The sequence below is a fragment of the Micromys minutus genome (genome assembly GCF_963924665.1).
Source record: "Micromys minutus genome assembly, chromosome: 29".
In the NCBI taxonomy this organism is placed as follows: domain Eukaryota; kingdom Metazoa; phylum Chordata; class Mammalia; order Rodentia; family Muridae; genus Micromys; species Micromys minutus.
Genome location: NC_137964.1, coordinates 29,991,159 through 30,003,298, shown reverse-complemented (window position 1 = coordinate 30,003,298; position 12,140 = coordinate 29,991,159). Strand labels below are relative to the sequence as shown.

Here is a 12,140-nt window from a genome sequence, read left to right as displayed (position 1 = left end):
TACAACTTCCCTAGAGGAAGCTGTGGCTTAAAATGTTTCCTGTGTGCCTCACCAGGGCTTCAGCCCAAATGTAAGAGAACACTAGAGCTACAAGGCCACTTGGTGTCCCAAGGTGAGCCCTCAAGCCTCCCAGATGCTCCTTGAACATAGCAAATGGGGCCTGCCCTTCTGTTTACCTCCTCCTCCCCCACCGCCACCCAGAGCCGCCCTGTGCTGTCTGTCTGTCTCTCTCACTTGCTTCTGGTCCATCGGAAAGTGCTCAATTCTCCCCAGAGTCTGGGGTTGCTGTCCTGTCCCTCTGTCCCCTGTCCATCTCAGCCGTCACCCTCCTGGTCCTTTCCCATCCTCCATGCCTGTGCGCAGCATTGAGAGTCCCAAAGAGGCCTCAGTTTCCCTATCATGGGAAGCACCAACTGGATGAAGAGGAAAACCCACAGGTTCTCAGGGTGGGAAAGCCCTCAGAAACCAGAGAGTCGGGAGGCGTGCTGTGACATAGGGCTCACTAGAAGTTCTGCTCTGAGGCCTGGCAGAGCGACCTTGGCAGCTGAGCTGAGCCTCAGAAGCCGCCGGAAACGAGCCCACAGCCCTGCCCTTGCAGAAGAGGCCAGGATGGCCCTCCGTGGTTTTCTTGGTTTTGTCTGTCCCTTGTGGGCTGAATGCTTGTCCTTCTCTGAGTTCCCAGCGGAGTTCGAGGTAAAGCTAGACAGGCATGGGGCACTCCCGGTTCCTGAGCCCTTCTGCTAACCAGCTGTGTGGCTGCAGCTTACTGCCTAGACCTCTCTGGGCTTCAGGCTCTTGTGTGTGAAAGTGGGCCCGTTACAGTCACCATTTGTGGGTGTGAAGGGTAATTGAGCCTCGCCGTGTGTGGCCTGGCATGGGGAAGACAGAATTTGGGGGAGATGGCTTAGACACCCCTCCACCTCAGGCTTCAAGCTGCCCTGGAGTAGGCAGAATAAGTAGGGTGTCTCTTGGGGCTTTCCAATGGCCCTTCCTGCTGGCCACTAGGGCGGCAGCACTGGACTGATGGTAAGTGGATCAGTTTGGTCCCAAGGGCAATAATCTGCTGGCAGCCATGGCTCCAGGGTAGAGTAGGGCTGCTCCCAGAGCTGACCCTAGCGACAAAGCTCAGCATAGATCTGGTGGGCACAAGACCCTGAGGTTGCTCCACTTGGCCTGGCCCAGCACTGGCCACAAGGCTGGCCTTCTCTTTGTCAGAGTTGGTGGGGGGGTGTCAGCAGAAGTCAGAGGTCTCTGGGTACCAGATGGCCAGACCTTCCTATTGTGAGTAGCTGCTTCCAGACCAAGGCCAACAAGTCACTTGGGGGCAGTAACCTCATCTCTCCTCCCCTCCCTCTCCCTTTTGGGGGGTTTTCTGCAATTGCCCTGTACTGTGCTATACCCCAGACCTTTTCTACTTTGAGACGGGCTTGCTAAGCTGTGTAGGCTGGCCTCAACCTTACAATCCTCCTGCCTCAGCTCCCTAAGTACCTGGGAGAACAGGTGCTACCAACCCTGGCTAGGGGACAGTTTCTACTACCCTCCTGCCCCACCCCCCATGCCTTGTTTGTCTCTAAAGCAGGCTAAGTGCCGGCCCAGTGGGTGTGGGTTCTCCCTCCTTGGAAGGGCTACACTGTTGGCCATCACTAATATACCTGCCACCCCAACACTGCCATGATGTCCCTGTTCCCGTCAGTGTCCACGTGTGACATCCTTATTCCAGTGTCCTGAGCATTCTCAGAATCTCTATCTCACAAGTGGGACATCTGATGCTGGGGGTGGGGATGCCCCCCACCCCGTCCCAGACCACCCGCTGCAGGGGGCAGAGCCTGTGTCAGCAGCCACAGCCTCTCTACTTCACCCATCCCACGGAAGAAGGGGCGGGGTGGGTAGGATGGCAGAGTGGGAGAGGAGGAGGAGAGGGAGGTGCCGTGCCACAGGCATGAGCGTGACTTTGCCCTGCCTGGGTTCCAGTGTGATTTGCCACAGCTGGGTGAGCCTGGGCAGGTGACCAGCCCTCTGTGTCACATTTACTTCAGGGATCTCAGGAGCCCCATCAAGCTTCTCTCAGGCTTCAGAGCTCACACAGCCACCGTGGCTGTCATCTGAGCAGTGACTGGGGAAAGAAGAGGGCTTCTGATGATCTGATGGTGTCCGTGGCAACGTTAGCTCTGTCAGTCCAGGGTTCTGGTTTCTCTTGCTTCCTCCTGTGGTTGTTTCGGGCTGGCAACTGTGTTGGGGGTGGGGCAGAGCCCTGAGGCTCTCTGTGTCCTCTTAGTTGCCAGTTTGCAAGGGCTGTTTGTGGTTATCCGGTGTGGAAACCCCTCTATGGAAACGGTGGTGTGGGCTATGCTTCTCATTTTAAGGGAGCCAGAGGGGGAGTTTGTAGTGGTTTTGTGGGGAGTCACTAAAGCTGCACAGCCCCTGTAAGCACCCCAGAAAGAAACCCTCTCCTGTCCGCCACCCGCATCACCCTGGAAACCAGACTCCATGTGTGCACACGCCATCCCAGGCTCAGTGGCACAGTGTGTCCTCCTCTAGTTAGGGTCTCATCAGACAGGGTCTGTGCAGGCCTGGAATGGCCTCCAACTTGTGATCCTCCTGCCTCAGCCTCCTCATCTCTGTGATGCCAGGCGTGAGCCACCACTTCGGTGTGTGCCATTGGAGTTCGCTTTGTTAGTAGTAGTAGTATCGTTTGCTTTGTTTTTCAAGGCAGGATTCCTCTGTGTAGCCCTGGCTGTCCTGGAACTCACTCTGTAGACCAGGCTGGACCTAAACTCAAAGATCCAACTGCCTCTGCCTCCTGAGTACTGGGATTAAAGGCTTGCGCCACCGTGTCTGGCTGGGTTTCTTTTTTTTCCTTTGTTTTTGAGACTTCTGTGTTCCCCAGGGTGGCCTCAAAATCCTGGGCTCAGATTCTCAAGTCCCTGGGTTGAACCACTATACTCACTTGGCTGGATTCTTTTTTTTTTTTTTTAAACTGTTACTGTGTGTTCCAACAACTTTGTAGTTGGTTTTCTCCTTCTACATTTATGTGGCTTCTGGGAATTGAACTCAGGTCACCAGGCTTACACCCTCTTCACCCTCTCGGCCATTCATTAGCCCCAGCACCCCATTCCTTCTGCATGCACCCTGTCCCAATTGCTTGCTTTTTTTTTTTTGAAATATGGTGGCACTCAGCATGCTGGGACAACTGTCCTAAATGTGTCCTTTCAAACTGGGCTCTGGTCAATGTAGAAGTTGGCTATGCCTAGTCACCGGCTCCTGTCTGGCTAGATGCCACCAGTCTAGCCATGAGGGAGGGGCAGGAAGCCACCCATGTGTATCAAGAACAGGAGAGATCCGGTCACCTGGTTCTGCTCAGGTCTGGAGCCTGAGGTTTCTCTCCTGTGAGGTAAAGCCAGCCAGGGCAGGATAAGCGACTGTTTGTGGACCTCCCATGTCACACAGCCTCTGCTCCCTCCCCGTCTAGTCTGGTGTCACAAACCTCCCTAATGTCCTTCTATTATTAATTTTTTTAATCAGCCAACCCTTCACCTCCTGAGCATTCGTTCTTGTCTCCTGGAGTTCTGGGCTGTGCCCTAAGTCCCTCAGAAGGTCACTGCCACAGAATAGGCACAGGCAGCCTGAATGGAGGCATTGCCCCTCCTGCCAGGACAGGCAGCTGAGACCCATAGCTGCTGGTGGGATGGACGCCTTTACTGAACTACATACAGCTCACATAGCTTACAGCTCAGTAGTTAAAAGGCACAGCAATTCCAATGTCTCTGCAGAGTGGGTATTCAGAATCTGTCACCAAGAGAAGCCTGTCCCCTTAGGTGCTACCCCCTCTCCTGCTTCTTGCTTCAGTGGCTCAGCCTGTTCTGGACACACCGTTTAAATGGAATCATGTGATCCTTCACTGCCGATGCCTTTCCAACAGGTTCATCCTCCTGTAGTGGGTATCAGTGTCCAGTTCTTTTCCTGTCTGCATAATGTTCCCCGGGGTGGACAGTCCTTAGTCCGGGTCTGAGAGCAGGCACCGTTGGCCCTTGTGCGGTTCTTATGAGCCCTGCTCCAGTGGAGACTGCCTGTGTGTGCTGCGCCTCTTGGGTACATGCTGGGAGGTACCAGTCATGAGGTACCCAGAGGGTCCGTTTCCTTGAGGCTCTTCTGGCTTGTATCCTATTGCTGGGAGTCCTTGTCTCTTCCCCCTTCCCCAACTCGGCAGCCCGAGTGTGACTGTGCCACCCACCTCTCAGGTTCCTGCCACTGTCAGGCTTCCTCAACCCCCCCCCCCCCACTGGCACCTAGTCTGTAGGCAAAGGCCTGAGGAGAGGGTGCAGCTGTTGGGGATGAAGTGATACCTCACGGCCCGTGTCAGTTGGCACTGATGACTGTTCTCTTGTGACTGTCTCTCTTGTGAATGCAGCAAAGAGAACTTTAACAATGTACCTGACCTGGAGCTCAACCCGATCCGATCCAAAATCGTCCGTGCCTTCTTTGACAACAGGTGTGTTTCCTCTTCCGGGCAGGCTGGGGTGGGGGTGGACAGACCTGGATGGCTTTGGGTGGTTCTCCTGGGCTCCGTTCACGTCTCTGTGAGTCACTGCTAGCTGCGTGACAAATGACTCCCAACCTAGCAGATGCTTTGGGTTTCCTTCGCATTTACACGTGTGCCCATGTCCGTGTGTACGCAGGTGCACATGTATGTTTACCTGTTCATGGATGCCAGAAGACAACCTTAGCTGCCATATCTCAGGTCATTGTCCTTGTTTTGAAACAGGACCTCTCTCGCTGGCCTAGAGCTTGCTAATTTAGCTAGGCTGGCTGGCCAAGGGAGCGCTGGGAATCCTCCTGCCTCAACCACCCCAGAACTGAGGTTACCAGCACATGATTCACCCACACTTCAGTCCTGACTTCTTGTGGCGTCCGTGGGCCCAGAAGTTCAGTTTATCCTCCCACTTGTGGCCAAGGCTAAGAACAGGAGGTACAGGTGTGCTCTTAGGCTTGAGTGCCGAAGGCACCGTTCCAGCCCCAGCTGGTGGGGCTCTAGCTATCTGATTGGATGATGGGGGCTGTGACCTCTGAACTGATGGGTCTGTCATGGGTATTACTGGGAAATAGCTAAGCTTAGGCTGAGGCCTAGTTGGAGGAGCAGGGACACTGTGGGGTGGGGATGAAGGACTGTGGCAGGGGCCATGTTGTCATGAGATGGTGTGTGTGTATCTGTGTGTATACATGTAGAGCTCAGAGCCATCTCAAGAGATGGACTGAGGTGTCCTCCCTCCCCCTGCTGCCCCTTAGGAACCTACGCAAGGGACCCAGCGGCCTGGCTGATGAGATCAACTTCGAGGACTTCCTGACTATCATGTCCTACTTCCGGCCCATTGACACCACCCTGGGCGAGGAACAGGTGGAGCTGTCTCGAAAGGAGAAGCTGAAATGTAGGTGCTAACTCCCAGGCTCTCCAAATGTGGGGATCCCTGACAGGAGGAGGCTAGGCCATCTGTAGGAAGGAGGAAGACGGTCAGCAGACATAACCTGCATCCTTACACCATCAGCCCCTAAACAGCAGTGTTGGGGGTGGTGTCTCTGAAGTTGCACCTCAGTGGCAGCCTCATAAAGAGCCCAGTAGCTTCTGGCCTTTCCGAACAGGAAGGGTGGGAGGGATGGAGATATGGGGTGTGGGGTGATCTATTTTAAAGACCTAGTTTTCCTTTGGAATCTTACACTCAGCTGTGTGACCCTGAACATAGGTGGATGTGGGGATGAGGACTCTGTTGCAGACAGATCTTTGCATCCAGGACTGGGGAGCCCCTGAATCTGGGTCCCACACCTGTTCCGCCATGGCGTGCTGGGAGCACACAGTCTATGGGAGCCTTCTCCTGAGGCGCCACCTTAGGGTGTCAGCTCTAGGGAACATTTCGTGGCCATCTTGGCTGGATCTTGGCATAGAGTCCAAGCAGTGGTCACGTCTCCTTTTAGCCCTGTGGTCTTTCCCTGACCTTCCCGACGTCCCTCTCCCCACCGCCTCGGGCTCTGAGTGTCATGTTTAGCTCTGGAGTGTATGTGAGGAGCTGGTGAGAACAGTTGTCCGAGTGTCCCCTGGGGCCTCCTGTGTCACTGTTGAGGACATACTCACGGTCTCAATGTTTGCTCTGAGAGCTGTAGTGAGGATCATGAAACCAGAAAAATACTGGTCTGAACCAGTTTGGGATCACTGTCTTCGCACTTAATGAGCCTTGACAGTCCATCCGTCAAGGCTGTGGTCGCCCTGATCTCACGGGGTCAGCTAGGACATTGTGATCAGGAAATACTTTGCATGTTCTGGGCACTTGATTCCTGACAGATGCCAGAGCCGAGCGCAGGGGTGGTGGGGAGCGGCCGCTCGGCCTTCATCTCTCTGGGCTGTTGCCAAGCCTGAGAGAGGCAGCCAGGCCTTGGTAAGTCCTCTGCCACCCCCAGGATCTACCTAGGACTGGCCAGCAATCAGGATGGTGAGCCTCATGGCTCAAAACTTGGCATTTTAAGGTGATACCTGAGAAACTCTGTGCCCATGAGATAGCTAGTCCTGTCACATGTGTCTGAAGTGTACTGGGGTCAGCAGATACTGCCTCTGATTTCCGTCTTATGAGATGGGAGAGACTGAGGCTTAGAGAACTCACTTGCTCAACATCCCACAAGCTAGAGACCAGTTAGGTCCCATGCCTGGGGCCCTTCTGCTCCAAGGCTTTGGCATCTAGATCTTGCCATCATGTTTTGTGTTTAACTTGGTACGGCTTCAGAGCGGGAATCTTGGGGAGAAGGGGACCCGGGACCCACTCCTGGCTTGGCCTAACGGGCTCCTACATCCTCTGTTGTCTGCAGTTCTGTTCCACATGTATGACTCGGACAGTGACGGCCGCATCACCCTGGAAGAGTATAGAAATGTAAAGTATACTCTCTTGGCCCTGCCTGGGGCTCCTGGCGTCTCCCCCTTCTCGGACTGTGGAGTCCCAAGGTCACCAAGTGTCTGCCCCACTGGCAGGTGGTGGAGGAGCTGCTCTCCGGAAATCCTCACATTGAGAAGGAGTCAGCTCGATCTATTGCAGATGGAGCCATGATGGAGGCCGCCAGTGTGTGTGTGGGGCAGATGGTAAGAGCCCCTGGGGTAAGGGGAGGGACCAGCGTGGGTTCTCCTGCCTCTGGGGGACTGCAAGTCTAGAGATCTATGTGATCCGGGAAGCAGAGAGCAAGGCCTAAGGAGTGCCACTGTGGCCTTCCTCAACCCCAAGGGCAGCACCAAGCACAGTACCTCCACGTGTACTGTGTCCTCCCCGAGTGAAGTGGAGGTGTTCTCAAGCCTGGACTCCGGAACCAGCACCTTTCGTTTGTGAAGACCACTGGTGTTGGGAGTGGGGGAAACTGAGGGACTGAATGAGGGACTACAGAGTAGGGGCTTGTCGATGATATGTGTGTACTGTTTAGTGGCTTCCGCCTCGTTCTACTGTTGGGGAAACTGAGGTTCAGCTCTGAAGATTTCTTTGGAGCTTGTGATCTTTCCTATGTGGGGTCTCTCTTGCAGGGTGGGGTTGTAGCCCAGCAGCCCCTGGGGACAGAGGACTAGGGTGGGTAGGTGGCAACCCCCATGGATGAACAGCAAAGCTCTGGCCTCCTTGTATCTGGCTTGTATCTCTCTGCTTTTCTCCCAGAGAGGCAACTGGGCCTGGTTTGGTTTTTTTTTTTTTTTTTTTTTAAAACCACACTGCATGTGAACTGCCTTAGGGCCCCGACCTGGTGGAGAATGGAGCTCCCCTTGTAACTGTGGGGAGCCAAACACCCATTTGGCTTAATTACATTCTTCGCTAAATGACTCCCAGCCCACCTCACTCTCGATTGGCGACTTTTCTTAATCTGCTGTGGTAAAATCGTTGGCAGCTGGTGCCTGCTGACTTCTGTCAAATCTGAGGTGGTGGCATCCCCAGTGCAGAACCCTGGCGCTGTGGGGACTGGGCCACCGGGTAGCTTGGCGTGTGTGTCTACCTGTGGAGTGCAGCCAGATCAACACAGACCCCACGACAGGCCGGGGGCTGGGCTGTGGATCCAGGCTTCCCATGTTGGTTACTGCTTCTGACCACACCTCTCACCAGAGAGCCACCCGCCTTCTCTACTTTGATGCTGCTCCAAGCCACTCATTGACTTGGGCGGTGACTCTTAAGTACCATCTTTAGGTCCTGTCTGGGGGGAATCTTGGTGGATGAGGGTGGGGCTGCTGGGATAGGCTTCACCCTGGGCTCCCCAACTCCTGGCCTTCTGTCCTTGCCAGCACCCCCTCCTGTTCCACTCCTCACAGTGGGGCCCAAGTCTATAATTAGTTCTCCTCACCCAGCCTGGGAGCCTCGTGTCCTGGAGAGGCGGGGACAGAGGGGAAGCCCTGGGGACAGACGGGGCAGGCCCACGTCAGTGGAAAGCTGGGGACTTTTATGAAATGTTTTAAGGAACAAACATTAAAAGGGCATTGACCCTTGCCCCCAAGAGCAACCGGGAGAGGAGGAAAGGACACTCCCTCTCCATGACCTGTGGAGCCTCCCTTGCGGTTCTTTTCTACAGAGCCGCGGACACACACGTCTTTGCTGTTTAACTGTGTCCGATCACTTGCATTTTCAGGGGATGGACAGTGGGAGCGGTGTCTGGGTTTTGAACCCAGGGCCCAGTGTATGCTAAGCTCAGGCTGTACCACCTAACTTAGCCTGACTCCAATCACAGTTACACCAGCTGGCCTTGACTGGACATGGCCTTCTTTCCCCTTGGCAGGGACATGTGACCAGTGGGCGGGTGACACTTCTACAAGCCAAGGAGCCATGCGCACTCGCCCCTTGTGTGTCTCCTATTTCTTGGCTGTGTGTACATCTCAGAGCCTTTCCATACTGAGAAGAGGCTAGCCCCTTGGTGAAGGACTCTGGGGCAGTGCAGGGGACCCTCTGAGTACCCAGTAGGGACCTTTGGGGCCCTGCACTGCTGGTCACTGGCACCAGGGAGCTGCTGGGTGAACTGTTTTCGAAGACTTGTTCAGCAGTGTGTGCACGGAGCCTACGGTCCCTATGGTAGGAAGGATACAGCTGGAGGCTTGCTTGCTCAATCATGCTAAGCCCCTGGCTGAAGCCACACCGTTCCCTGGTTATCGTAGTGACTCATGGGCACGAGGCTGGACACAGAGGGCCCTTCATGCCCTTCCCTTCCCCTTACTGTAATGGGCTGTGAGCATAGATTAGCCCAGAATAGTTCTATTATCAGTACCGGGAGCTGAGGCAGGACCCAGGCTGTCAGGATGTATCTTGGTGGCTAGATTTCTAGGGACAGGGTGAGGTGGGCCGTATTGGGAAAAAAGGTTCATGTCTAGAGGCCCCACTGTTTCTTCCCTTGACCATCCTGGGGGAGTTTGGTGGAATAAAACCTGTGCCTGGGTTGGGGTTCCAAGAAACTGAACTTGGCTAGAAGCAAATAACCCCACTTTTCTAACTCTGCCTCAAAAATGCTAACTCTGTGATCTGGGGGTCGGGAGGAGGCAGACCATCTCAGAACCTGGGAGAGACTGGCCATTCTCCCACTACTGTCTTGTCCTCAGGAACCGGACCAGGTGTACGAGGGGATCACCTTTGAGGACTTCCTGAAGGTGGGTGTCAGAGGGGAGAGATGGGGGCTCTGGGCCACCATGAGGACCTTGTGGAGCTGTGGCCATCAGCAGATCCCAAGTGCCCACCAGGGCTGTGTTATAAGAAGGCCTTACAAGCCATATTGACCTGCTTGGCTTTGCGGAAAGGGTGGTGTTGCTGTGTGGTCTGTGACTTAAGTGGCGCATAGGCAGATGGGAGATAAATTTCTCTCCCTCTTGGGACACTGGCAACCCTTCTTGGGAGCAGTTGGCTTTTTTCACAGCAGAACAGAGATGCTGGAATATTCTGAAAACTTCCTGCACAGGGACAAAGGCCAGCGTCCAGCAAATGGACCGGAGCAGGTGGCATGTGGCTGAGTTCTGCTGGGAGTCACTCGCCTATCCCCGCTGCTGTAATGGCGTCCACAGCCAATCTGGTGGACAGCCATTACTGTCACAAGCACACTCTAGGGCTGGGAGCTAAGACTGGCTTCTGGCTGATTCAGTGACCAAGGTGTCTGGGAAGCAGGAAAACAAAAATGCTAAAGTCATGTCTCTGAGGCCTTCTGGGGATGAAGGTCAGGATGTAGGAAGACCTGTGACCTCCTAGTTCAGCTTCCCACATGCTGGCCTCCCCAAGGCCTGTGCACAGAGGAAGCCTGGGGCCTCTAGGGTTCAGGTTGCAGAGCCTCTGCCCACCAGAGGGATGCCGACTGCAGGCAGGCAGGTACCACAGCCCCAGCCTCTCAGGGAAAGAGGCAGAGGTTAGCTGCTGCCCATCTCATGACAGAGCCCTATGCACAAGGCTACACAGGGTGTGTGGAGGGGGAAGCCAGGAACTGTTAGTGTATGGATCTGCTTTGGCACGACTGGGACCTGTTCATCTAGGAACACAATCCAGGACGCCAGGGGCAGCAGGAGCATCGAGAAGAGGTGCAGTTGCCTTGAGTGTGTCGTGGTGGCCTACAAGTGCAGTGTTTGCCCAGGAGACTGAGGCAGGCACATATGAGTTCAAAGCCAGCCTGGGCTAGGGTCAAGACTCTTGTGACCAACCAACCCTACTGCTTTCTCCTGGGCTCTTCAGAAGTTGGCTCCCCATTTGGTCCCTTCTGACCCCCCCCCCCTCCAGTGCCTGTGCCTTCTCCCAGAACTTGACTGAATCCATCACAGAACCTAGGATCTTTCTCAGAGAACATCTCAAACTCCCAACAGTTGGGGCTGCTCTTTGTGAAGTGGAACCGTTTGTGTCCCCACGGGACCAGGGCAGGGGACAGTGGGAAGGAAGCCTAGCTCCGAGGCCTGCCTCACCCTGGGGAGCTCAGGGAGCTCATCTCTGTAGATGCTGAGTAACAACCTGGCAGTGTGGCACCCCAACATCACAGGGAGACACGAGGCACCTGCCTGTTAGATCACCCTGTCCTCACTCCGATCCTGACTCCCTACTTGTAACCCCTTACTTGCTCATGGCCAAGGAACTGGAGAAAGAGTGATCTTGGGAGGGACAAGGTCTTGTCCTGTAGGCTAACGGCCTTGTGACCTGAATGTTCAGGCCCTAACTGGCTAGGGTTGACAATCCACAGCAGTGTCACAGATGAACTCTTATCCCACCAAGGTTATGGTGACCAAGCTGGCAGGTCATTTACTGATGGCTGTCTAGTGACGCCTGCCATGTAACAGCCCCTAGGTGTGTCTACACGGTGCTCTGCTGACCCAGTCTGAGTCTGGAAAGTGGGCAGCATGGTGAGGCAACCCCTAGGAGTCGCACTAGGGAAAAGTAGGCTGGAACTCTCGGAAGCCACGGGGTGGGGGTGTGGGGGGAGTGAGATCATTGAGCCCATTGATCCCTCACTTGGATTCAGGACTTCATCCCAACTCCATGTTGACCATCTCAGCGAGAGCCTGAAGGTCAGAGACAGAGTGACCAGCAGACACACAGACTCCTTCCTCATTTAGCTCAGTCTCGGAAACTGTCCTATGAGCAATCTGCGGCTCGGTCTGTGGCAGGGGCAGCGGGTGGGCAGGCAGAGGACCGGGTTGGGGCAGGCGTCTGGCAGTAGTGGGGACACCTGCTGATGCCGCTCCTTCAATTCCAGATCTGGCAGGGCATCGACATCGAGACCAAGATGCACATCCGCTTCCTCAACATGGAGACCATGGCCCTCTGCCACTGATGGCGCAGGGGAGGGGGTGGCTGAGGACCGAGGTTCAGCCCTTGGCCTGGGCTGCTGTGACAATCAGTTACCCTCCAGTTATCCTCCTTTTGTGGTGTTGGTGTGTGGGACTTTGATGCTTTTAATCTCTAATGGTGACAATAAAGGTTTCCTAATGAGCCCGGCATCCCTATCCGTCCCTCACGTCCCTTAAAGGAACCCTGTCTTCCGTGACCGAAGACTGATTCTGAGGAGCAGACAGACTGGTGAGGAAGGCTCTCTGTCCTGTCTGCTGGTCCCCCTGTTCCATCTGTTTCCTCCTTGAAGGACTGGGCATCCACCTGTGGTCTCCACCCAGTGGAAGCCAGGAAGAGTCTGTC

The 12,140-nt window shown here is 55.0% G+C and overlaps 1 protein-coding gene across 2 annotated transcripts in view; it reads left to right on the top strand.

Moving 5' to 3' along the window:
* TESC (tescalcin) overlaps window positions 1–11,884 on the top strand; it is a 30,230-nt gene extending 18,346 nt beyond the window's left edge. For both annotated transcript variants that reach the window (XM_080940485.1, XM_080940486.1), the window contains exons 3-8: window positions 4,409–4,489; window positions 5,284–5,423; window positions 6,847–6,908; window positions 7,007–7,114; window positions 9,584–9,631; window positions 11,704–11,884. In XM_080940485.1, the coding sequence (XP_080796611.1) occupies window positions 4,409–4,489; window positions 5,284–5,423; window positions 6,847–6,908; window positions 7,007–7,114; window positions 9,584–9,631; window positions 11,704–11,781 (517 nt within the window). In that variant the 3' untranslated portion in view covers window positions 11,782–11,884. The remainder of the gene's footprint in view (window positions 1–4,408; window positions 4,490–5,283; window positions 5,424–6,846; window positions 6,909–7,006; window positions 7,115–9,583; window positions 9,632–11,703) is intronic.
* The last annotated feature ends 256 nt before the right edge of the window (window positions 11,885–12,140 follow it).